This window comes from Fusarium graminearum, chromosome 1 (assembly GCF_000240135.3).
Source record: "Fusarium graminearum PH-1 chromosome 1, whole genome shotgun sequence".
Taxonomy (NCBI): Eukaryota; Fungi; Ascomycota; class Sordariomycetes; order Hypocreales; family Nectriaceae; genus Fusarium; species Fusarium graminearum.
In genome coordinates, this window is record NC_026474.1 from 10,820,237 (window position 1) to 10,844,520 (window position 24,284).

Sequence of the window (24,284 nt, forward strand, 5' to 3'; positions counted from 1 at the left end):
GGCCAAATGTTTCACAAGAATAAAGGCAAAGGCAGATATTACTTGTAAAATGAATAACGATCTGTGTTGAAAAGTGCGATTCGACCGCGCCACATAATCATTCACTGCATTTTTAACCCCCTCAGAGAGACGTAGTAGCAGAAACGTTGACCTCCTAAGTCTTAGGTTACAAGAAGAAATAGCGTAAAGACCATAGTCTAAGTAGCATAAGCTGATCTACTGATTTCGTCTCTTATACTTCCAGCGGCCAATTTTCCTAGTAACCCCCCTAAGGCTTATTTAACGACAGTCTCTAAGTAAATAAATCTAAACATGTAACTCCATCCTTAAGAAATTATATCTACAGTAGCCCCTTCGCATGTCTTCTCCTATGCCTACTCAAAAACGCGTTCGCAGTAGAGTTATTGATGTACAAATTCATCTTCAACAACCCACCGCAATAAGCAAGGTTGTTACCAGGACAGCTAATATTGCAATCCGTCATGGAAACATTCTTACCCTGTCCGATAAGACCCTGCCAATTAACAGAGTTACCGCAATAGCAATCACGTCCATTCTCAACACCAGCGTACTTGTAGTTGCCGCACTTGTCGAGACACGTATCGACTGTCATAGCTCTGGAGTCCGAAAGGACGAGGTCGGTAAGTAGACGGCCTATGAGCGGCTCAGATGCGCAGGCGTAACTTTGAAAGTTCTTGTTTCCAGTCGTGGGTTTGCCAGCTTTGTAAAGTTGTAGTCTTTGCGTTCCACCGCAATACTGTGTCTTGTCGCCTGCGCAAGTAGCGGAGCAGTCCTTTTGATTGAGAGCTTGGTAGCTTCCGAGGTTAAGGAAATTTCCACAATAACAATCACGACCGTTTTCGGCACCGAAGTACGTATAGCCTGTACAAAAGGCGGCGCAAGCATCAAGGTCCATGTCGTTGCTTGAGGTGGTCTTGGAGCTGAGCGCACGGATGAGGAAGAGGGGTTCTGCCCAGCATCCTTGGAATGACCATGTACCTATTTTGTCGGAGATGGAAGGGCCTGTAGCGACAGGGTTGACGGAGGATGTGGTTGAGCTGGTGGTACTCGTTGAGGTGCGGGAGGTTGTGGTTGAAGTCGACGACGTTGTCGAGGTCGCGGTCGAAGATGTGGTAGACGTCGTGCGGGAAGTTCCAGCCAGAGTAAAGGCAGATGAGATACCCGGTGCGACTACAACCTGAGAGCTCAACGAGGAGGCGACGGATGAGGCACCAGCAGAAGAGGCAATTGATGATCCTCCAATTTGAGAACTGACTGATGGGAGACTCAACGATGTGGCAGCAGACGAAGGAATTGACACGCCTCCGATAGAGCTTGAAGGGGCAACCACCAAAGAACCGGCAGATGAAGGTGCCGATGGGGCAGTTGCCTGGGAATTAACTGAAGGTGCGACCAGTGAGGACCCAGATGATGAAACACTCGACAGGCCGGCAACTTGGGTTAATGGTACAACCAAGGACGTGCCAGCAGACGTTGTGCGACTAGTCACGGACGATGATGTGCTAGATGATACAATACTCGAAGCACCTGCGCTGGAGGGAACTGCCACAGACGTAGTAGAACTCGTTGTGGAAGTCGTTGATCGGCTACTGACAGAAGAGGCAGTAGAAAAGGTTGTCCATGTCGATGAACTACTTGAACTAGAGCTGGATGTGCTGGAACTAGTCGTCGATGTACTCGTCGTGCTGGTGCTTGAGGTCGTCGAGGTCGTGGATTGAGAGGTAGTGCTTGAGCTGCTAGAAATCGAACTGCTGGTCAAACTGCTACTCGTTGTGGAAGTGGAGGTCTTCGTGGTACTGGTAGACGTGGAAGTAGAAGCGGCGTTTGCACCACCGGCGACATTACCAGTCAAGCTGCTTGAGCTACTCGAGGTACTCAAGGAAGTGCTGGTAGAAGTTGATGAAGAAGACGAAGTAGAGCTTGTGGTGGTACTACTCGTTTTAGTGCTACTTGAAGTCGTGGTGCTTGAAGTCGTGGTGCTTGAAGTAGAAGTGCTGGTAGTCGAAGTACTACTGGATGTAGAGCTTGTGCTTATGGAGCTAGAAGTACTAGAAGTCGAGGTCGAAGTCGAGGTGGAGGTTGACAACGAAGTACTTGACGACGATGATGTCGAGGAGGAGGTACTGCTGCTCGAGGAAGACGTAGACGACGAAGTTGGCAGCGAAGCACTGTAAGCCGAATTGACCTGATACACGTTAAGACGGTTGGGACCACCACAATACTCGCTCGAGTTGCCATTGCAAAGCATGCCACAGTCGGCGATGGGGGCTGGCACGGAGCCATCGGAAAAGGTGTTACCACAATAGCACTCGCCACCGTACTCAACTCCAGCGTAGACAAAGTTCCCACTGCTGCAGGCATCGACACATTCTGCCACGGTAGGTGAGTCTATGCCTCGTCCGTTGGGGAGTGCTCTGCCTGAAGTTGCCTCAGTGTAGCATCCGATGCTGGTGTATCCATCAACACCGGGATTCACGAAGGGTCCCTGCGGTGTGTTTGTGCCACCACTTCCGCCGCTACTTCCGCTGCCGCCACTAGTTGAACCACCAGATAAGCTTCCATCCCACTGAAGCGTATCAGCGAAGAGACTGATGTAGGCACCGCTTCCGTCAACACCGTTACCACCGCAGTACTGGTTCAGGCTACCCGCACAGTCGAAGTTGCAGTTCGCGTCGTCGACCTTTTGGGTGGGGATCTTGTTTCCAGCCCAGCATTCACTACGGTATTGCGTGCCGCAGAATGTCAGACCTTCTTCGCCGCAAGTGTTGATGCACATCTCGTTCGTGTTGGAGCTATTAGCATAGAGAAGACTGGACAGCTGACGGCTTGGGTTGTTCTCCTTGAAGCAACCCACATATTGGTATTGGCCCTGGCCGCTGGGAAGGAGAGGAGCGGCTTGTTCGGCGACGGCATTGCAAAAGAATTGAACTGCGCGCTTCTCGAAACTCCACGTCGGATCGTTGGTGTTGATGGTCCATTGTGCGGTGCCATTGTACGACGGGACATTCCACTGACTCTTGGGGACATTGCAGGTAATAGTAGCTGTTTGACTCTGACCAGGTGCAATCAGAGTACCCTCGGCCATATCAATCTGGTTGGCTGATCGGACGATACCAGGAACACCAAATGGAGGCTTCGATACAGTGAGTCCAAGCTTGACACCACCAGCAGAAGCCTTGTTGCTGATTCGAAAGAGCAGTGACTTTGATGTGTTCTCTGTCACGTTGCCAAAGGTGAAGGGAGTGTTGGGGTCGTACTTGACCCAGCCGCTTCTATCTGGTGTCTGAAACTCGAGAAGTGCTGTAGGTGGATCACCCGCTGCTGCTGACAACGAGACTGTGGCATTACCGCCAGTGGTAACGAACTTGACCCAAGCAGTGAAGTTGCCAGACGTGGCGGTGTTGGGGAGGACAGTTATAGCACTATCGCCGCCACCACTAACGGAGTTGGGAATCCCAGAAAGTGTGAATTGGCCAACTGTCAGGTTACCAGTGCCTGTCCAGGTAGTGAAGGGACCAGATGAGGAAGTATTTGTGTACATGACCGAAGTGACCGTTAGGTTCTGACTACCGTCGTTACCAATGAGGATAGTCTGTGTAGTAGATTGAGAACCACTGACGAGACCGGTAAAAACAACAGACTTGGGGCTGACATCCAACAAAGCGTTCGAACTTGTGCCAATACCTGTAAGTCGGACTTTGGTAGACTTGCTGTAAGACGCGTCTGAAACACCCGAAGTCATGATATTGACCATTCCGCCCAAGCGACCAACACCCTGGGGAGAGAACTGCGCCGAGAATTGAAGCTGATCTCCTGCTGACATGGACAATGGCAGACTGGGCGTCTTGGTGATGTTGTAATTCGTCGCGTCGCCAAGACTAATGTTGGTAACAGAGAGATCGAACAGCGCGGTACAATTGATTGTCTGAGGACTTGTAGCATTCTGGAAGTTGGCTGTTCCAAAGTCAACTGAAGAAGTACAGTTAAGAGGGTACTTGTTAGTCGAGCCAAGACCGTAGAGGTAGCCAACTGTGGTACCGATATACGCCATGCCATCGCCAAACACTGGCCTGCTGAACTTTGTGATGCCGACGATTGTGAAGTTTCGGATGACGTTGAGGTATCCATTCTGAGGGACAGCATCGTAGATCTTGAAATTGGTGTTTTGAACATCAGAGACCCAAAGAAGACCTGTGCCTTCCTGTCCGTTGAGGGATGTGGTAGTTCCATGGCTGACACCGAGGATGTAAGCGTTGTTCGTGGGACTGTCAGCGACTTTGGTGAAGTAGGGAACGCCGTTGAGACAAGAGAACTTGAAGACATGGGTGGGATATTGGATGACTAGACATATTAGCTTGAATTGATAGAGAGGATTGGGATTGAGGTACCATTGATGTAGATGTAACCGCCTTCCAGAGGATACACGCCAGCACCTGCGTAGACAGAATTCTCATTCTGGAAGGTCTGAATGACTCGATCTTTGGAGTTGGGTCCATTGCGATAACCACCCAAGTCATCGAGGTTCAGCCAGTACGTCTTTCCAGACTTTCCAGTGACGATGCCCATTCTCTTGATGTTGCCACATGAGAATTGACTCGGCAAAAGTTCAAGCGGACTCGTTCCAAGATCTTTATCCGCACCATCGAGTTCCTGTTTTTCGAAAGGCATGAAAAAGTCAACTACCGAGAGCGTACCGTCAGAGTTGATGGACATGTGAACGGCGGCTTGTTCCATCGCGGTAGGAGGAGTGAATCCATTGACAGGGATGGTCGACAGCTGTGAAGCGTATCCGTTTCCGGTAGCGAAGAACATTGATCCCGCGTTATCAGAAGCAAGGCCGCCTCCGGATTGCCAGATACCAGCCCCAGAGATGTTGTTACTGACACCCATGCCTTCGGAAGCCCAGCGCTCAACAATCTTGCCGCTGGTCTTGTCCCAGCCCATGATCCAGCCGGTGAAATTGTACTGCACACAATGCGAAGCGAAGCCTGCGTAGACGAATTGTCCGGTATGGAGAAGACCTGGTCGCTGGTGGTGAATGCCGCCGGTGAACATGCGCTCGGGATTGTTTCGTGCAATGGTGCCCTCGAGATCGACAGGGAAGTTGGGCTGTTCGGAAAGATCGTTGACGTTGATAGCGTGAATCTTATACCGACCGGCCGGCCTCCCTTGTGGCTTTGGGCCATAGTTCTGGTCGACGTACGTCTTGGAGGTGATGTACCAGGTATCCGTATCGGGGTCAATGACACCCGTCGCAGTGACGCCGACGGTCGGGTTAACATCGACACAGCCATCCAGATCCGCTGTAAGGAAAGGAATGCCGATGTTTCGTGACGCGATGATAACGCCCGTTTTGGCGTCGAGTTTGTAAATGTTGTTTTGCGTGGTTGCAAGGTAGACGAATTGCTTGGTGTCGTTTGAAGGAGTGTAAACGAGTGGTTGAGAAAATATTTGCTCGGCGGCGTTGATGTAGCGGCCAGGAAGCGCGGTTTTGAAGACGATGTCGAATTGAGGGCTGCCTACGATGGCAGGGTCCATGTTATGGTTGCTTTAGTGTCTCAATCAGCATTAATGCATCATTGATACCTGGTCTTTTTTACTCACGTTTGGTATCCTGTTCGCGAGTTGTCGCCTCCCCAGGTGATGGTATCTGTAGAAGCCAGACCAACCACTCGGCCGACCAGGGCCGAGAGAATGAGTGTAAGCAGCTTCATTGTCACGAAGTGCATTTAGAAAAATGAGTGAATGGATAAAATGAATGATAAACACACCAAGACCGCTCCCTAGGGATTTGTCGCGACTGGAAGCACGAGTCTATATACCCTCAAAGCCATCAACAGCCACCGCGACAATCACAAACTCCAGATTTCAATCGGCCATTGTAAACTTTTCACCATCGTCTTGGCCCATTGAAATTCCTGCTCGTTGGGCGTCTGGAAGGGGAGGCCGATGCGCCGTTAAACTTTCGGGTATATCGGCCAGGAATGTGTTGATAGCATTCCAACCTGCCGACTGTGCCTTGTAGACTCGGGCCATAGTTCTGGAAAGCTATGGTCCATGGCGAATATTCTGAACTATGGAGGTGTTAATCGAAAAGAGGCTATTGCTGATGCCATTTGCGGCGATGAATTTGAGGCTAGTGGCAATGGAATGAGACAATGGCTTTGTTCCTGGCGATCAGGTGGGAAGAGCACCTTGCCTGATCCGAACAAATGTTCTCGAAGGACCCTTGACATTTGTGAATATTTGAATTGTCTGGAATGTGAGCGTGTTTTAGTGCTTGGCCGAGGTTATTGTCATTGAAGCCATCGTCGCGTAATTAAAGCTCCTTCACTGCAATTTTTCATGCCCTCCCAGGCGGTCTGACTGTCATATGCCAGTTTGACTCATAAATGTATACTCTTTAAATAGAAATACGGGCGTCAAGTTCTCATCAACGAGAGTCATGATAGGGCGCCGAACAGCTGTTGAGCTAGACTTTACTGGTAACTATCACAACAAGCTCAAAGCAGCCTCTTAACATATCTTTACAAGTTTTGTAGACTTGTAATTTGGTTAGTGGTCTCATAGTTCATGTTCAAAGGTCTATGATTAAAACACCATAGCGATGTTTTCACGAGCACCGAAGTGTTAAAAGCCAAAATGGATAGAGATGCTAGTAGCAGTTGAGGCTTTTACTCTATCGTATATGCAAGTGCGCACTCTTCACTGCAATTTTAACCCTTCACAGGCCGCAGTATGACGCAAAATGTTACTCCTATAGAGGTATGGTATTTAACAATCGGAAGTCCACCTTGGTATTTTTACTGCAATTTCAACACAACTTCAGGTAGAGGATAGCCGTATTATGTACCCATCTTACCTATTAATAACTGCCCTCTACATAGTAACTCAGCTATTAAGGTATCAAAGGCGAGACTCATAATGTTAAACAGCCTACTTAACCTAGACCTAACTAGATCTTGAATATTCGCGATGTTTTGCGCTGCTTTATAAGTGGGACAGTATCTGTAAGTGGAGTAGTTTTGCACTGCCTCACTTGGCCTACGTTCACTGCAATTTTAACACACTCCAGGTTAGGACGGCTTTCACGTCACATGCCACTTCCATCCAATGGATCTTGTTTCAGTATCCTGTAACAGTAATCAGCATTTCTGCACTGCAAATTTAACCCCAACCATGGCTCTGAAAATGAGAATTTCAGAACAGTTATGGTATTCCAATGTAACCCAGACGAATGCTGACCTTGAGCAGAGCCTGCAGGGCCTGATTGACCCTTCTTCACTGCATTTTTAACCACCCCAGTCCCTCGCCAGACCTGACCCTTGCCTACTTGCAGGGGTTTAAAGGTCCTAAAATATAGGAACATTCTAAATATAGCCCATACGAAAGAACAACAAGATGCTGGCGAATTAACTAGACAATAAGTTGACGACTTGATTTCAATTTATTCTTCACAATTGAGTGGCTTTAGGCTATATTTGATGACTATTGAATTATTTAACGTGCATCAGCAACGTCGATCATTGAATATCCCATCATCTTTCCATTGTCAAAGATAGGCTATTGTATAAAGCATCAATCAACACAGCTCATAAGACAAGGTGGAGAGTATTAATGACTCAAACATTCACATGAATATTACAATCCAAAATGCTTTGCTTGATGTCAGTTAGGTAGTTTGTGTCTGTCTCGTGAGGGGTCTTACCAACAGCATGCTTGGCATCATCGTAAAAACAATCTTCCAGCCTCGCTCATTCGATACTTAATCAATTGAGATGCCGTTATTCCCGTTCATAATAGGAATTAAGCGTGCCGAGACTTTGCTTATGGATTCATGTTACTTGGCAAGACATGTTTGTTGGTACCAACAGACTGTTGTTCCTTCTTTTCCAACTCCCACCTACGGAAACTTGGAATGTTCACACACCAAAGAAAATGGACGAAATCAGATCCGTGCCAGATCAGACCCAGCATGGTGTTACTACTTCGGAAGAGAAGAAGACTCATAATGGGGAGTCTTTGAAACAACCAACTCAGCCAGATATAGAACAAGACTCTGCCGAAGCCGAACTCGAAGACCAGTCTCAACGCCTACCATTCTTTCGACTCTTACTGGCCTATCTCTGTCTTTGTCTCTGCTACTTGATATCTTACCTAGATATGAACTCTGTTGCGACTTCATTACCGACAATTTCCGAAGCTCTTGATGCCGGTCCGACAGTTACTTGGGTTGGAACATCGTACCTGTTAGGTCAGCTCTCGTTTCAACCGCTCTATGGTAGAACCTCAGACATCACCGGAAGAAAACCTGTGTTGCTATTCTCAATGGGCTGTATTGTCTCCGGCGGTGTTTTGTGCGGTTTTGCTCGCACCCCCGTCTGGTTGTACGTATGCCGTACTATTAGCGGTATAGGTGGCGGCGGAATAAGCTCCTCAGTCGCTACCATTGTGAGCGATTTGGTCAGTCTGAGATCGAGAGGCAAGTATCAAGGCTTCATCAGCCTTACTATCGGCACTGGAGCTGCGTCTGGCCCATTCGTTGCGGCAGGGCTGATTCAGATGACTACTGATGGATGGAGGTGGGCATTCTGGGTCCCCGCCATCATGGGTGCTGTGTGCTTCGTTTTGCTCTTATTTCTCCTACCACTGAAGCCCGTGTCGGGAAGTCTAAAAGAAAAGGTCGGAAAGATAGACTGGTGGGGTGTGCTGGCTTCCATCTCTGGAATTGTATTGACCGTGGCAAGTATGCTCCATACGCGAACAATGACAGTATTCTAACCATATATGCAGATGTCCATCAGCTCAGGAGGAAGCATGTGGGCATGGAAGAACGTCAAGACCATCTCCATGCTGACAATTGGAATCGTTATGCTTCTTGTGTTCATCATCATAGAAGCCTTTTTTGCTAAGATTCCGATCATTCCTTTACGACTCTTCAAACAGAGGTCTCCATCAGTACTCATCCTCACAGGCTTCTTTCACGATTTCGCATGGCAGTCAACTCAATACTTCATTCCGCTATACTACCAGACTGTTTGTGGTTTCACGCCATTGAAAAGCGCCACGTTAATTGTGCCATTCTTGCTTGCCCAAGGAATAGCTGGCGCCGCTTCGGGGCTTCTGATGGCTAGATATGCCAGGTAAGTACTACTCCAGTCGCTATGACGGATGGACATGCTCATTATTTCTTAGGTATATGCCTATTCTCCGAGCTGGATTCACAGTTTGGACTCTTGGCGCTGGTCTCAAACTTCTCTTCAATCGAAATACGCATATCGCACTCTACGTTGTAGTCCTGGCTGTCGAAGGAGCAGGAATTGGATGGGTTCACCAACCAGGTGAGTGATATATTGATTCAACCATCTTCTTCTTTACGTTCAAGATACTGACCAAAACGTGTCTAGGACTTGTTGCTCTTCAAGCCAACTCGGCAGACGAAGACCGTGCCGTGGCAACGGGAACCCGAAATGTCTTCCGCTCATTGGGCGGAGTCATCGGAATAGCAGTCTCCACAGCTGTACACTACGCTGTTCTAGACAAAGCTTTACAGACTGACAATGCCATTCCAAACTGGCTCCGAGGCAGTGTTCTCGATGGTACATGGTCAATTGAGGATCCACAGACTGAACAGTATGTGAGTGCGATCTTGAAAGCAAGGATGCAGGGTTTCAGGATTATTTTTATCATCACTGTGCCTTTAGTAGCTTTGTGTTTAGAGACTAGTTTCTTGGTTGACGATATCGTCCTCAAACATGACCTTGATCGGAGTGGCGGTCAAGGTGCAGCGATGACTACAGAACCAGCAAGAAATATCAAAAAAAGGCTGACGGATACCAACACCTGGTTCTAGATACCGATTCTTGATGTTAGAAAGAATTCTTCATTGTATGCCATCAAGACATTATACGGTGTGGTCTTGAAGTACGAAGCTATGACAACTACCGAAAGCAAGAAATAGAGAGGACCTAACCATACAGGGGATTGCAATCAATTTCCTTACTGTCAGGTTCCTTGGAGCCATCAAGATCAAGATAGGGGCAATCTTTCGGGTCAGCATAGAATGTGCCACCATACTCTTTTATTTTCCACCACCGTTCCTCCATCGTAAAAGCGTTATTGATCCTGCCCAGTCCGCGGAGATTTGCATTGAACTTTGTTGACTGTAGAGCCCAGACACCACCTCCATCAGCAGGCCAGCCAAGATATAAACGCGGTATCTCTATGCCATCTCCCCCTTCTGCAAGATCATAATATATATTGGGATACCATTTTGCACCCAATTGACGTAGTCTAGCACACCAGGCCTCTTCTTCTTTGGCGTCTCCTGTTCTATTCGTGGGATTGAACCGATCGAGGCCGAGGTAGTCGAGTTCTGCGAGCGAACATTTGAGGTGGTAATAACCGCCTCTAGCGGGCCATCCTGTTATCATGCCGCCAGAAGAGCCAACAAAGTTGGATCGAGGGAAATAGGTTTTTCCAAAACCATCTATGGGTTCGTCATCACAGATACAATTTTCGCGACTTGCGATCAGCATATCTTGGTCTAGCTCGATATCGAGGTCGGAATAGTCTGTTTCTGGTCCATAAGTGTCATAGAGAAACACTATAAGAAAAAGGATCAGTACAATAACCATGGTCCTTTGCGTGAACATTGAGGGCATGTTTGAGGAGTAAGGCAGGATTGAGAAAGGAAGATAACAGAGAAAGCTGGTGCCTACCAAACTCAGCGGGGTTTGTTTTATAGAGTTTGAGGAGGAGCGGATAATCCGATCCGTTATTAATTGTAAACTATCGCCATGACATTGCAAGGAATCAAATCATCGAGCCAACTGCATGCACCAACAACCAACAGACAGGGTTGTGAAATATGGCTGCCTCATCTGACCACCCTACAACCATGGCTCGCTTGTCGAAGTGGAGTGGCCCAAGATACGAGCGGCCGAATCCAAGGAAGTCAAGGAAAACCGTAGGACGGGGTTTGATACAAGAGACAGAGCCGTTGCTAGAAAGTCGTCTGTGGTTCAATATGAGGAATTGCTGAAGTTCTACTACAACAGGTTAAAGCCGGCTGAATTACGGGGACAAGGGTTGACCACCCGATCGTACTGTCAGCACAGCCTCAATCATCAGGCTCAAGCTCAGCTTCAGCTGCCTCTTGTCTTGTTATCGCCAGTTTTCATCCTCCCATCTTCAATCAATAATGGCTGATCCTCTCAGTGTCGCTGCTTCAATCGCTGGTCTCATCTCCATCACCGTCGAGGCTGGCAAATTTCTCAGACCATATGTGTCTGCCGCCAGAGAGACGCCTCCAATCGCCGCTCATGTCTACTCGGAGGTGCAAAGCATCGAGATTATTCTCAATGGGCTACAGAACGTGACTAGCAGCCTGTCTTCTGCTCATTCCCGAAATGCCACTTTGATTGGGGTCAACCAAGTCATCACCGTCCTCACTGATGGGGTCCTGCTTTTCTCTGATCTCCAGGATGAGCTGCGGTCGCTCTCGCCCAAAAATGAGGATGATGGGATTCCAATGCGAACACGGTTGCGATGGGTGCGCAAAGAGGGCACTTTGACTGCACTTCTCACCAGGTTACAGGGCTTCAAAAGCTCAATGACCCTTGTCTTGATGATTTTAAAAAGGTTTGACTCACTAAATTCGCTCATCTCATCTCATCTAGCCTTGCTAACTTATCCTTACAGTGACTCTGATAGATCTGCCACTCAGCACCACGAGCAGCTCTCAGCCAATATCAATCTTCTTCTTGAAAGCAATCAGTCATTATCCCGTCGATTGATGAATTTAGAAGAATCCATGGATACCGCCACAATTGCGTCAAGACGAATGAGTTTCTTGACGCTTGTTGAGGATACCTCACAAGGAATCGCATCTGAACAATCACACCCGTCTATTGCAGAAACTGATTCAACCATTGGCGTGTCAAAATTCGATTTTGAAGATGATCTAGAGGCTTCGCGTGCATATCGCCGTGCGCAGCGTGATACCATGGACTTTTCATTTCGGAGCTCAATTGCACGATCCAACTCCTGGTCGGTATTCTCAGGCCTAAGCCTCGGTGACATTTCCATCATGGCAGTCATTGCACTGCCGGTATACCAGGAGGATCTCACCAACCCTGAGCACTACGACTTTGGAAACGACACGGTTGTTGTTGCTAAAGAACCTGAACCCACGATCGAGAGACCATTGCTGGTTGAGTGTCTAGATATTATATACAAAATGCGTCAACTTCCAGAGATGGATGAATATTTTGATGCATGCGACGGTCAAGAAGACACATTTAATACTCTTTGGTCTGTTTTACGCCACGGCTACCCTCTCATCATTTTACTCAAAGCTTTGGATCCACGAATAAATATTGGGGAAGATAAGAGTATCCATTTCCCCATTCCGTTAACCCGATACAACTACAGTGCTGCTCTATCTTCTAGGAAAGCCGCCATAGCCTCGTTTGTACAATACTGTCGCGAAATTCTTGAAATGGAGACAAGCAGCCTATTTACGGTTTCAGACATCACAGGAACTAGTCATCATCAATTCTCCAAGGTATGTTGATTTGTACGCTCTGCCTCAAAACATGGCTGATTTGTCAAAAGGTTATATCTGTCGTATCTTTGCTTATCAAAAGGTTGACAGCTGCTGGGATCGTGAGCAACAGCGACAGCTTTGCAGGTTACAATCGATTTGAACTACACGACTCAACAGAGGTTGTAAATGAGTTTCTCTCAGAGCAGCGCCACCTAGTTCGTCAAATGACGGAACTTGCGAATATCAGGAGTCAGCTAGAACATGAAGTCATCCCTCGTGATGGAGGGGTCGTTGTTTTCGGACAAGTCGAGAGACTGGTCGAACTCCACATTATGATGTTGATAAGAATGGAGCGGAATCTTTTCGTACTACGAGAAGATAATAGGTGGCATCCAGCGTTTGGATTATACTTTGAGCAAATCGAACCGGAGGCATTGTTTGTCGCCAATGAGGCGCTAGCCAGGGCCAAGATACGTTCATGGCTTGATCAAGACCGGTTCAAGGACGATGAACGATCGATTACTTTATTCACACAGTGTCTGAAGATTATACCCCTTCTAGGTCAACAAGTGCCGAGATATGAATCATTTCTAGAGGTAAGACAGGATGCCGTGAAGCTTTTCATACATAAGCTAACACATTGCAGTACCTCGATATCCAAGAAAAGACAAACACCGAGCAAACAAAAGATATCCTCATGTCCAAGGGATCTCTCCATCAAGCAGCCGCAAGAATAGGCGACGCTGTCAAGGATGAAGCGAATCGGGAGATTGTGAAAGATTTGAATCTTTGTATGGACGATTGGAAGGGTCACGTACTCGCAGCGTTTGGCGACTTGACTCTCTTTGACTTTATCAGCATCACGAAGAACAATAACACAAAGCCTGTAAGTATCTCCGTTCGATCATGAATGATCTTTTTTGCTGAAACGGGGATAGTACCGTGGATATCTTTTCCAGCGCATATTCATCATGTGCAAAGAAGTAAAACCCGACACGCCTTCACGAACAGGCTTCTTTTCTAGGAAGAAAAAGACTGGTCCCGTACTTCAACGCACAAAATTGCTACTCAAGGGGCGAATTTTCTTGCATAATATAACTGATATTATTACTGGGTCAGATTCTGGTACGCTCCCTCCATCACATCTCACTTCTATTCTCATTTTGACTGGTTTTAGGATCTTATATATGTAGAGTGGTATGGAAAACAAGCAATGATTCTGATGCCACCGAGAGCTTTACGATCAATTTCGTGAAGGAGTCTCAGATGATACTGTGGTCTTTGAAACTGAATGAAAATAGGCAAAGGCTGGCCAAGTTGGATATGATATAAAAAGTCAAATGAGGTGTTATATGCTCATAACTCTGTAGAACTAATAATGTTGTCTCTTCTTTCATACTCTTAGTCCAAAAGTGACATGACGTTCAGATATAAAGATGAATGTTTGTGACTCGGGCCTGTATGCTCCACCGTAGTCAACCGTATTGCCAGTTTCCACCACTAAGTGAGAAATTAGTAACTGGAAAGGGTGGAAAGAAAAAAGAAAACAAATTGTGTAAAGGAATACTTGCAGGAAGCTTTTCGTTTGCCTCGGTCGTACCACTTGTAGAGAGTGTAAACAGTCGGAGGAATGGCTACGGTCAGGGCCACGATGCCTACAATGGCTTCGGTATTCATGACACTCTGTGATAGGTATCTGAGGATTCTCAGGTAAGAGCTGAATTGCAACTGTCGCCTAAGTAGGTTTCAAGTCTATATGTGTGACGGGTTAAGTTTCCAAGGGATAAACTAGTCCGTACTAGGTTTATATTGGCAGGTACGTAGGGCGTTATCACTGAGCAGTTGCGAAGTATTGCGTCTCTTAATAGTAAGTAAAGCGGGTTAGGCGTATTCAGGTAAAGAAGTCTTATTGATAGCTGGTGAACTAACTATAATAGCTAGTGCTAAGCGAAAGTATATATGCTTAAAATAACTATGTGAGGAATGAGGAGTCTCTGGGACGAGTCGTTCCTAGAACGCTGCGTTCCTACATCTGTCGTTCCAATATGATGAGTGTGTAGTATTGGTTGGTGTAGGGTAGGTAGATATCCTTGGGGCTGACGCCTTGCAAAGGGATTTTGTGGAGTACACGTGACGTAAGGATTAGGGTCGTAACAATATGTGTGATATATGTGTTGTATGGCCTTCCGAGGGGTTTGAATTAAACATTGAAAGTATGAGTATGAAGTGGTGCAGTTGACCGAGAAGTTATAGTTCGATACTACGTAGTATGTTTAACATTCCGTATACTCCGATAATTGTCTTATATGTTCACAAGTCTTGTACTCTGGGTTTGGCATCAACCAATCGTGTATTTTCCAGAAGTTACAAGTGTACCTATGTAGCGTTCGGTGGAGCTCAAGTTCTGTGAAAAGCCAATCAATCGTTAGGCACAGTAATAAGGCGCAGGGTCTACATAATCATCTGTTGGGTCGTAACAAAAGATTATTGTCATTAGTTATAGAGAGAGAAGTCTGAGCTGTAACAGCTCGACTACATCCTACATAACAGCCTGCTGAAGATAAGGATAGAGTAGGACTTCCTCAATGAGGTCGGAGACCTAAGCTACCAGGCTTAGCTTAATAACTTACTATAGCAAGCCGAGGAGGTAAATAAGAAAAGGCCATAATAGGGGCAAAGCTTTCTTGGTTGCACATAATCTACTGTTAGAAGAAGGCACTTTATGTTATGCGAAGTCATGTTATATAGCTAGGCAGGTTATGAATTGAATCAATGAGCACATCACGTGACATACTCACCGGCCTAAACGTAATGTGATCATATGCGAGTAACTGTCATGTTGTCAGCTTGCTTTTCACGGCTGTGCGGGCAGCATTGGCATGTACTCTCATTCAAGTTTTGTAAACGACGAATCAACACCCTGGATGGCTTCGAGGATGTGTCACAAGCCAACGCTTACATGACGTTTGCTGTACATTAGCTTGCAAGCCGTCTTGGCAAGACACTTTACGTTTTGTTAAAGGCCAATCATAAAAGGATGTTTACAGCCTGATCGAATACAAATAAGCGCAACCACCCAACAGTCTGTGCATTTCCATTAGCTCCATCTTACTTTTGAACTTCTGAACTAAACTAATCCGAAGCCAGGACGATTTGTGCGGAATACCAGGGGAGTAGCTGCCGAGTCATATTCTAGCAAGAACCAATAAGTATACTGCAGCCTCGAAGACCCATCTTGGATCAACATCAACTATCCCGTTGCACATTACTCATGAAATTTGCACAGCCATATCTCAAAACGACGAGATGAATCCTAAAGCTAAGAGACGGACAAATATTCGGTCAGGTGACTGGAAAGCTATAGCACGTCACCTCGACAAGCGCGGAGATCGACAGTATATTGTTTATCTGGACGGACAAGCACTTTCCACTGAGAAGGTGTAGCGGGTAATATATCGGAACTTTCCGACTATCTTTGAGAGATTACAGGAAGGCAAGATCTAAGTGTCCTTGAGCTTCACCAACCACTCAAGATAATACAAATTCTTGCACACCCTTGCCAGAGGGCGTTACCATCAGCACGCCACCACAGTCACCGACCCGTTCGTATGATGACCTACACTCAGATTTGCGGCTGAGAGATCTATCAATCGCAAACTCTCACTCGAGGAGATGCAACACCTGATCACACTAGTAGAGACTACAGGATGTGATAAACATGTGCTTTCGTATCTCGAAACGGGAGGAAGAGTGGAAAAATGCCTAGCGACAGCGATACTTGGAGCCGCGCTGTTGAACAAAAACGATCGCTTTATTCGCATACCCCTTGATCATGGGTCTATCGAAACTACTCAGATATTACTATCAATGGGGGCGAAGGCCCAGGAATCGGTTACCAGTTCATTTCCGCTTGGCTTGGCCGTGCTGGAGTCTCCTCATTTGATTCCTAGCCTCCTCGGAGCCGGTGCAGATATATCGAGCATGTTCAAATGGGATTCTGCAGACTCAGAACAAAAGAGTGCAACGATGCTTGAGGTGGCTGTTGAATCAGCTATAGCTAGTCGCTGCCTTGATGTCGTTAAGATTGTTTTACGTTTAGGTGCACCGGTGAACAGAGTTTTACCAGACGCCAATATGCCTTCTGCTCTTCAGCTAGCGGTTACTCAAGAATTTGAATGCGAAAATTTGAGCGAAGATCTCACGGTGGAGCTAGTTCAGCTCCTTCTAAAACGGGGCGCAGATATTCACATTCCTGACTTCCTCGGTTTTTACCATATTCCAGATAACTTCTACGGGGGGTTTTCGGATGCTGTTAGGATGACACTTTTACATTCCGCAGAAGCACAGGGTCGTACATCTTTAGTTAAGGCCCTGGTTTGTGCGGGTGCAGATGTCAACGAGCGAGCAGGAGAGAAGGGCTTCACGGCATTCCAAGTGGCCGCCCGGTTTGGGAACGCAGAGATGGTAAGCTACCTGATACAGTCAGGTGCCAATACCAATGTGCCACAAATCATGATTTTTGATAAGCCTGCACTGGTCGCGGCAGTGGCAAAGGACGACTTGGAATTGGTTTCTTTACTGCTTCAGACTGGAGCAGACCCAAATATCACGGGAATGATCGATGTCGGTCCTATGCTGAAGATGACGGCGTTACAAACAGCATCATGCCAGCCTGAAAGTCTTTGGTCTTCAGATGATAGTCTAACGATTAGGCTGGAGATGGTGAAACTCCTCCTGGACGCAGGGGCTGACCCAAAAACACCACGATTTACAACTGATACAGAAGACAGGTCCCCGCTTGCCTGGGCTGTTTTTTCTTACGACACTGATGTCGTAAAGCTCCTGCTTGACCATAGTAGTCGCTGCTTTAACCTGAGCCGAGCCTAAGCCATGGGTAAGCAAGCACAAGAGGTGGGGTTCCCGTCTCGTGCTTCAGATCCTAGCAAAGGATAACCACAAAATAGTAAGCAGTGCGTCCACCCATGTCGAGTCTGAGGCACCAGTAAACACCTTATCCCTCGCTTACCTTCTGTATGTAACTGCACTAGATAAGCCTATAGCACCATGATCTGATTGTATCGGTATAATATTAACCTGGTCTAAAGAATGTTACTATGAAAAGTAAGTCGGTGGCTAATCACGTTGATGCATGCTGCAATTGACGGGAACGGTAAAGCGTATTCATCTAGATTGATCAATATGATCGCTTATATCTTCACCATGTCCTCTTTATCGAGTAATATGGTAATTTGCTCACAACAACAGCTATATCAATTTTCAAGCCCCTTTCATTTATTCATATCGTCACGGTCAGATACATCTTTCAATACTGACACTCAGATTTCGCCTCTACCCTCACTTCCACTCCAGAATGACTACAGTTTTTGACTGGGGCATTGATACCCATAACGAGCCTCGCTATGGCCTTTATCGGGGAGACATGCCTAAAGGTCTGCACCAATGGGATTGGCACATTTCTTCCAACACCCTCTACAACATATGGGTAATGAGTGAGCCATTGATATCGCCTTCATCCTGTGAGAATGATGCTATTGCGGACAGCATGTTGAATGATGAGGGCTTGCATTCGACACCGTTATCAGGATCTCTGCCCAACACGCACGGCCTCGAAGAATACTTCCAGCCTGAAAGTCGAACACAGCAAGCATGCCTATACGAAGATGCAAACTTGGAAATTCTGCAAGATGACCACGAAAGCTCAAGCGCTGCCACCAATTTGATCCCAAACTCGACTTTACATGAGGCTGAAGTTGCACTGGCGACTGGCGTAGAGGTCAGCGCTAGCATCAAACCCGGCACGAATACGGCCACAAAGGCTGCGGGGGAAAGAAGAAACAGAGGAAAGCCCAGTGACAACAAGAACGAAAGAGGTAAAAAGACGGCCCCCAAGAAGGAAAAAGAAAAACAATACTTGAAGATTCTGGAGAGAAACCGAAGAGCTGCAGCGAATTGTCGTGCGCGAAAGCAAGAGCAACAAGACAAGTTGAACGCCGAGGTGGAGAAGCTAGAAGACCGGCACAGAGAGCTATCTGCTTCCTGCAACGAGCTGAGGGAAACCGCTTATCAACTGAAGCTGCAGCTGCTGAGACACGGCGACTGCGACTGCGCCCTCATTCAGCGATATATCACAAGTGAAGCGGTCAATTCTGTCGAAAATCTGATTTTGAAGCATTCTCCCTCTAGCAGTCCCAACTGCATCACCATCGGGAGCACCGCTATCAGTGCCAGTAGCCCGACACGAGGACTGGGCGGAAATAACGAATGGGATAGATAAACCACCTGGCATGATTCCATGAAAAAGTAACCTTGTGGCTGTTTTAGTGGCAGACGCTAGTCATGAGTCTCTTATCATGGTATTGTCTGGGACCAGGGATGCAGGATGGAACACCTCTTTTTACCGTCATAGGGCATTAGCCAAACTTTGAATACATCTATATGGTGATGAAACACAAACGCAAACAGCAACTTACCTGTGGTGATATCAGGTGATATCAGTTGATGTGGCTTGGCTTCATCTCACCACTAATTGCCATTATCGTTCCCAATGCCATACCCCGATATTAAGTCTTTAGCTTTTGTCGGGCACCCGGATGTAACTGCTGCGGGGTCACGACCCTCCCTCGGTTATACTCATGGACGACACGAGGAGAGTCGAGACCATCCAACGCGTACGGAACGTCGGAAAATATTGGGGAATAAGGCAAACGGATGTGCCATATCACAAGATTTCCGTATCATGTACCAACGCCACTAACTCCGTGCCGTTTTATATAACTCTTTGTGCTTGATGAATTGGGCTTGTCTTTCCCATTCAAGTTATCGTCATCATTGGATACAAAGATTATCATGAGCACCGCTGCTATTATTCCAGACTTTCATGGTTTCGAATGGGACGTAACGCCTTTTTTGCCCGAGGTAAGTAGCGGTCGGTATGCGACAGATTTAGGACGGACGACGTGACCCCTTCCTTGTGTTTGTCGCATTTAGGTTACCTCCAATCATTGCACAATCTCATCTGCCCATGTGCCCGGGACAGCGGCGCTCCCACAACACCTTGTCATACCCTCATGGCGGTCGAGACTGACAATTCGCAGTCGACGTTCGATAATATCCTGAGTCAATTCGAGCAGGGTAAGATACCCGGGGCCTTGTGGAAAGCTGAGAATGACCCTCAACAGACACTGTCTTCCTCGATTCCTTGTGTCAGAGACCTGGCTGTCATATTGGACAAAACTCACCCATCCCAAAGCTACCCCTCACAAACCTCCCACCAAACCCCTCTTCTCTTGAGCTGCACAAAAAGGAAAAAGGGTCCTCTTGTATCACCAATAACTGTATTGGGAATGATGACCTACGTATGCAAATCGGAGAGGGCATGCCGTCGAAGCATTCCATCCAACACCTCGATTTATCCTGGGCCGATATGAGCCAGGTAAAAGCCCTGCCGCCAGCACTGACTGCGGGGCTTTTGGAGCGACGCAACTCAACAATGAGCACTGAAGGAAGCATCTTGGGCCTGGAGAAATCTGCCACGCAAGTAAAGATGCGCTCGGCATCACGCAGGCCAAAGAAGGTCAGCAAGAAACCCGCACTACCTGGGCACGTTGTACAAGCTAGGGAGTGCCATAACAATGTTGAGAAGCAGTACCGCACCCGCTTGAAGCAGAAGTTTGAGCGACTGTTGGCTGTGCTCCAAGCTTCAAAGACGAAGGACGAGTCCGGAGGCGAAGGAGACGCGGAAGCACCGGGCCATGGTTACAGTCGAGGGGAGGTGTTGGATTTCGCGAGGCAGCGCATCCTCACCCTCGAGGAGGAGAACAGATATCTTTCTGATCAGGTACAGAATCTGAAAGGGGGTTTTACGATTGTATAATGACACAAAAGAAACTTCATGTCGGCAACGACTCTTCACACATAGGTAGTGCCATGAGATGTTTGTGGATGTGAGCGTGGCAAACCACTCACTTAATATATGTATTTGCTTTGCTTTGCTTTGCTTTGCGTGAGACATCTCGAGGCCCGTGCGTTGTGTTCCACCTGCGAACCAAATGCCCCGTGGCGTGAAGATTATCCTGGTTGCTACATGTCTTAGAGGCTTAGGCGCTTGATAACAACGCTAGGGTTATCCCGCGGGCTCAATCTGGAGTCCATGGCGTGGGAAAGCCTGCGTATGCTAACCTTGAGACCGAGAGATACTAAACTCGACTGAAACCGGCACATTTCTATTCAGTTCTCTAACACATCCGGCAGATGGTAAACGACTTGTAACTAGTCCACAGAACACTGGACTCGTCCTGGTAGCATATCTAAACATCTTCTATCTGCCCATCATATACATGGACGGGCTGTGGCCTTTCCAATCTACAAGCGTCTGTAACAAAGTTATGAATACATATAGGGCACGTATCATGTTCCGCAAGGTACCATGCTGTGATACAATCAGAGTGAAAGGTATGCTCACAGTCCAGTTGGCGAAGCACGTCCGTGTCGTTGACCTCACACAAACAGATTGCACTATACCCAGAGAGGATGGTTAGTGAGCGGCGCCAAATGGCGATGTGGCCAGAAACATACCATGTCATGTTCGAGTCTGGCATAGCCCACGAGGCGTGAGCATGGCTCATGATGTTTGACCTCATGGCTTTGCTGGTTCTTGGAGGAGCAAGGGAGTCGAGGTGCGGCAAGTCCCGAGACTGTGAAGCGCTTGATGACACTGTGGTAGGCGATGATTCCCCCGAGGATACAGAAGAGATTGGCCTCGCCCATCGATACACTCTTTGAGACCATTAATCTTTGAGACTCCTCTGCAGACGAAAGGAGGCGCGACGTACTTGGGGATTCCTACCAAGAACATGATTGTCAAAGCCATAAGCGGGAATAAGATAGCAGCCAACCATGCCAGCATCGTATTGCTTGGGGCTGCATCCTCTAGGCTACTCACATCGGCGGTGATGTGGCTAGACATGACTGCTACAGCATGAAATAGAAAGATGTTCCGGCGCCGGGTGGAACGGCAGGAATGGCCTGTTTGATATCTCCTTTGAGCCTTGAATTATTCATCACAGACGCGATCTAGACCTGCCGAGGCTAAGTACCATGATACGATATGATATGACACCGCCGCCGTCACAGGTAGTCATTATCTAGTGTTTGTGGCGTGAGCATCATATCACGAATGTAGCGCGTAGCTTAACGTGACATTTAGCCCCCTTCAACCAATCACAGATCGCGGACATTCGTTCGACGGGCATATCATACACTAAACTTACTGAATCTCCAGCTCCACGAGGGAAGTAACTGCACACCAATTTGTTCTTGTGACTGACATGTGATGCCTATGCATATGATGGGACGGAGCAGCCTTTTCAAAAGAAGAATCATGCGAGCATGGTTTAGTTGCCAAATCACAAGACACTAGAGGGTTGCAGTGGCTCTTCAGCGTGTAGCGCCTCTATGGAAACACGAATAAGAAGCAGGTGAGACGATATACACCATCTGGTTACTATCGCGATATGTTTTGCTCGAAGTCGAGATGCAGATCGGTCAGTTGGAGTATATTTTCAGAGAGACCCTACCGTCAGTACTAGATAGTGCCCTTGATGCAAACAATAATCTACTCATTCAGAAATTACATAAGAATCTGAACAGAATTTCATCAATAATATGAATGTTCTTCATCATGCAGAACAGTTCTGACCTCCTCTACCATATCATTTTGACCGTCATCGACTTTCATCTCGAGCCGTCGGGATCCAAACGAGCAATCTACATTCTTGGCACTCGCGCGACCATCGAAGCCGCCAAAGACTCGGCCTTTAGGGTTTTGCATACGCTGAGATACAAGCCCGATGACTTTACCGAATACACCGTCCATTCAAGTCACACCGGAACCTGGGCTCACGGTGACGGCGTTCTCATCTACGCTAAAGCACCCGCAGGCCAGGTATTCCTTGTCTCTATCCAGGCAACGCCTAACACCGAAGAGTTGCAAGCCGATCACGAGGGTGCTATCTTAGTACCCCACGGAATATCTTCGCTGCACTACGTGACACAGACGGTCATCGACTATGATAAAGATCGGACCGGTTGCGCGCAGGAGATGCAGATAGAGGGGACGTTTGTTCATCGCGCTGATGCCAGAAAAGCAGCGCGGAAGCTACTCGATCCTCTGGACTATATAGAGTATGACACGCCGGAGAAGATGAAGGGGGAGTGGCCATATGGAGAACATGTGCTTGTGCATGCGGTCGCGGAGAATGGAGAGAATACCACTGTTGAGATCAAGACTGTTGTTAATACGCACCACAAACATGGAAAGGATATTTAAGGATGCATTAGTGGGAGGAGGTTTGAGTAGCGACTTGGTGAGGTAATTTTCCTTTGCCTGGGTGTTATGAACTCTGATTGAGAAATTGTATGAATATGATGGTGCTGGCTATTTGGGGTTTGTGTTTCTGGATTAGCATATTTGTCATTATCTGTCTTGGTCTACCAAATTGAACAATTTCTGCTTCTCTCTGTTCATGATCTGATAAAATTAGTATTAATGCCCCGGTATTTCCATAAGAATATACAATTTACTGTCTGCCACAAGCAAGTAGCAACATGAGCCTACTATGACTTGGGGAGCAAGCCATACATGCAGGCATTCTCGGTTTGTATAATACAACATAGCTCAAGGCGCGTTTACTTTTAGAAAAAGTATGGATAAGCATAAATTAAAGAAAGAAGCTATCTACAAAGAGCTGCTAGTAGGCCTCGCTAGCAAGCATAAGGATTGACACTAAGAAAGATGCGTCCACCAGCGCATTCGTATACCGCACTGTGATCAACTTCCGGCTTCAAATATCGGAAAGACCAATGACGGAAATCTACTACAAAGGAACCATCCCGGGCTAATACAAGACAGAGCTAGCCTAGAAGTGGAAGCCAGGGGGCACGCAGTACGGCGAACCATTCTGCTTGTTGAACAGGCAAGCCGTCTTTGGAGGACAAGCACCGGCGAACTTAAATGAAAGGCGCATGCCCGTTAGTTTTCTCTCCCTTGTTAGCGCGCCGCTAAAAGACGGAGATGCTTACCACCCAGGTGCGGTCGACGTTGCAGACCTGCCAGCCCTTGAGGTCGGCCATACACGAGTAGGTTCCAGGCGTGCAGCCCTTGGGGGCAGGGGTAGCTGCTACAAAGGCAGCCATGGTGACAAGAGGGATAAGCTTCATGATGAGAGTTGTAGTTGGTGCATAACGAGTGCTATGATTCTTATGATGTTGAGTGAACGTTGTTGATGATGAGGGTCAAGATGGCGTGGGATTAGATGTTTTATATTCGGATGAACTGCCTCTCGTATTATTATACGGTGATGAAAACTGCACAGCCTCTATGACCACTTTCTTATGACACTGATATTAGAACTTGACAACACCTACCGTGCATGATACCCATCACGAGGTGGACTTTGAAAGTGAAGTGATTCCGTTATGTACCAAAATAGCAACATGCTGAAAATGTTGAATGAAGCTAATGGAGCCGTCAGATCAGTGACCTCGGATGGAATAGCAACCGAACATAGCCGCTATCAAATGACTCTTACAGTACGATTTATAACCTCCATCAGAACATGAGCGACAGGCTATGATCTGATGTGATGATACTCTCTTGTGAGCAATTTTCTAGTCATTGTCACATCAGGTCTCT

The 24,284-nt window shown here is 47.2% G+C and overlaps 10 protein-coding genes across 10 annotated transcripts; 6 read left to right on the plus strand and 4 right to left on the minus strand.

The window, feature by feature from the left end:
• Window positions 1-340: 340 nt before the first annotated feature.
• FGSG_10435 (uncharacterized protein) lies at window positions 341-5,735 on the minus strand (the record flags this gene model as incomplete). Its single annotated transcript, XM_011321109.1, has 3 exons — window positions 341-4,362; window positions 4,410-5,569; window positions 5,626-5,735. The coding sequence occupies 3 exons, from the start codon at window positions 5,733-5,735 to the stop codon at window positions 341-343; spliced, it is 5,292 nt and encodes a 1,763-aa protein (XP_011319411.1).
• Window positions 5,736-7,875: 2,140 nt separating this feature from the next.
• Window positions 7,876-9,815, plus strand: FGSG_10436 (uncharacterized protein; the record flags this gene model as incomplete). Its single annotated transcript, XM_011321110.1, has 6 exons — window positions 7,876-8,378; window positions 8,430-8,751; window positions 8,815-9,164; window positions 9,217-9,362; window positions 9,429-9,658; window positions 9,741-9,815. The coding sequence occupies 6 exons, from the start codon at window positions 7,876-7,878 to the stop codon at window positions 9,813-9,815; spliced, it is 1,626 nt and encodes a 541-aa protein (XP_011319412.1).
• Window positions 9,816-9,989: 174 nt separating this feature from the next.
• Window positions 9,990-10,685, minus strand: FGSG_10437 (uncharacterized protein; the record flags this gene model as incomplete). Its single annotated transcript, XM_011321111.1, has 1 exon — window positions 9,990-10,685. The coding sequence occupies one exon, from the start codon at window positions 10,683-10,685 to the stop codon at window positions 9,990-9,992; it is 696 nt and encodes a 231-aa protein (XP_011319413.1).
• A 539-nt stretch (window positions 10,686-11,224) lies between these two features.
• FGSG_10438 (uncharacterized protein) lies at window positions 11,225-11,670 on the plus strand (the record flags this gene model as incomplete). Its single annotated transcript, XM_011321112.1, has 2 exons — window positions 11,225-11,575; window positions 11,614-11,670. The coding sequence occupies 2 exons, from the start codon at window positions 11,225-11,227 to the stop codon at window positions 11,668-11,670; spliced, it is 408 nt and encodes a 135-aa protein (XP_011319414.1).
• A 4,768-nt stretch (window positions 11,671-16,438) lies between these two features.
• On the plus strand, window positions 16,439-17,458 carry FGSG_13758 (uncharacterized protein; the record flags this gene model as incomplete). The annotated part of the gene is made up of 1 exon (XM_011321113.1): window positions 16,439-17,458. The coding sequence occupies one exon, from the start codon at window positions 16,439-16,441 to the stop codon at window positions 17,456-17,458; it is 1,020 nt and encodes a 339-aa protein (XP_011319415.1).
• A 619-nt stretch (window positions 17,459-18,077) lies between these two features.
• FGSG_13759 (uncharacterized protein) lies at window positions 18,078-18,866 on the plus strand (the record flags this gene model as incomplete). Its single annotated transcript, XM_011321114.1, has 1 exon — window positions 18,078-18,866. The coding sequence occupies one exon, from the start codon at window positions 18,078-18,080 to the stop codon at window positions 18,864-18,866; it is 789 nt and encodes a 262-aa protein (XP_011319416.1).
• Window positions 18,867-20,081: 1,215 nt separating this feature from the next.
• On the plus strand, window positions 20,082-20,465 carry FGSG_10440 (uncharacterized protein; the record flags this gene model as incomplete). The annotated part of the gene is made up of 1 exon (XM_011321115.1): window positions 20,082-20,465. The coding sequence occupies one exon, from the start codon at window positions 20,082-20,084 to the stop codon at window positions 20,463-20,465; it is 384 nt and encodes a 127-aa protein (XP_011319417.1).
• A 444-nt stretch (window positions 20,466-20,909) lies between these two features.
• FGSG_10441 (uncharacterized protein) lies at window positions 20,910-21,557 on the minus strand (the record flags this gene model as incomplete). Its single annotated transcript, XM_011321116.1, has 3 exons — window positions 20,910-20,963; window positions 21,167-21,367; window positions 21,438-21,557. The coding sequence occupies 3 exons, from the start codon at window positions 21,555-21,557 to the stop codon at window positions 20,910-20,912; spliced, it is 375 nt and encodes a 124-aa protein (XP_011319418.1).
• Window positions 21,558-22,205: 648 nt separating this feature from the next.
• Window positions 22,206-23,175, plus strand: FGSG_10442 (uncharacterized protein). Its single transcript, XM_011321117.1, has one exon. The coding sequence runs from the start codon at window positions 22,260-22,262 to the stop codon at window positions 22,917-22,919; it is 660 nt and encodes a 219-aa protein (XP_011319419.1). The 5' UTR covers window positions 22,206-22,259; the 3' UTR covers window positions 22,920-23,175.
• A 98-nt stretch (window positions 23,176-23,273) lies between these two features.
• Window positions 23,274-23,882, minus strand: FGSG_10443 (uncharacterized protein). The gene is made up of 2 exons (XM_011321118.1): window positions 23,672-23,882; window positions 23,274-23,598 (listed from the first exon to the last, which is right to left on the minus strand). The coding sequence occupies exons 1-2, from the start codon at window positions 23,783-23,785 to the stop codon at window positions 23,509-23,511; spliced, it is 204 nt and encodes a 67-aa protein (XP_011319420.1). The 5' UTR covers window positions 23,786-23,882; the 3' UTR covers window positions 23,274-23,508.
• Window positions 23,883-24,284: the final 402 nt, after the last annotated feature.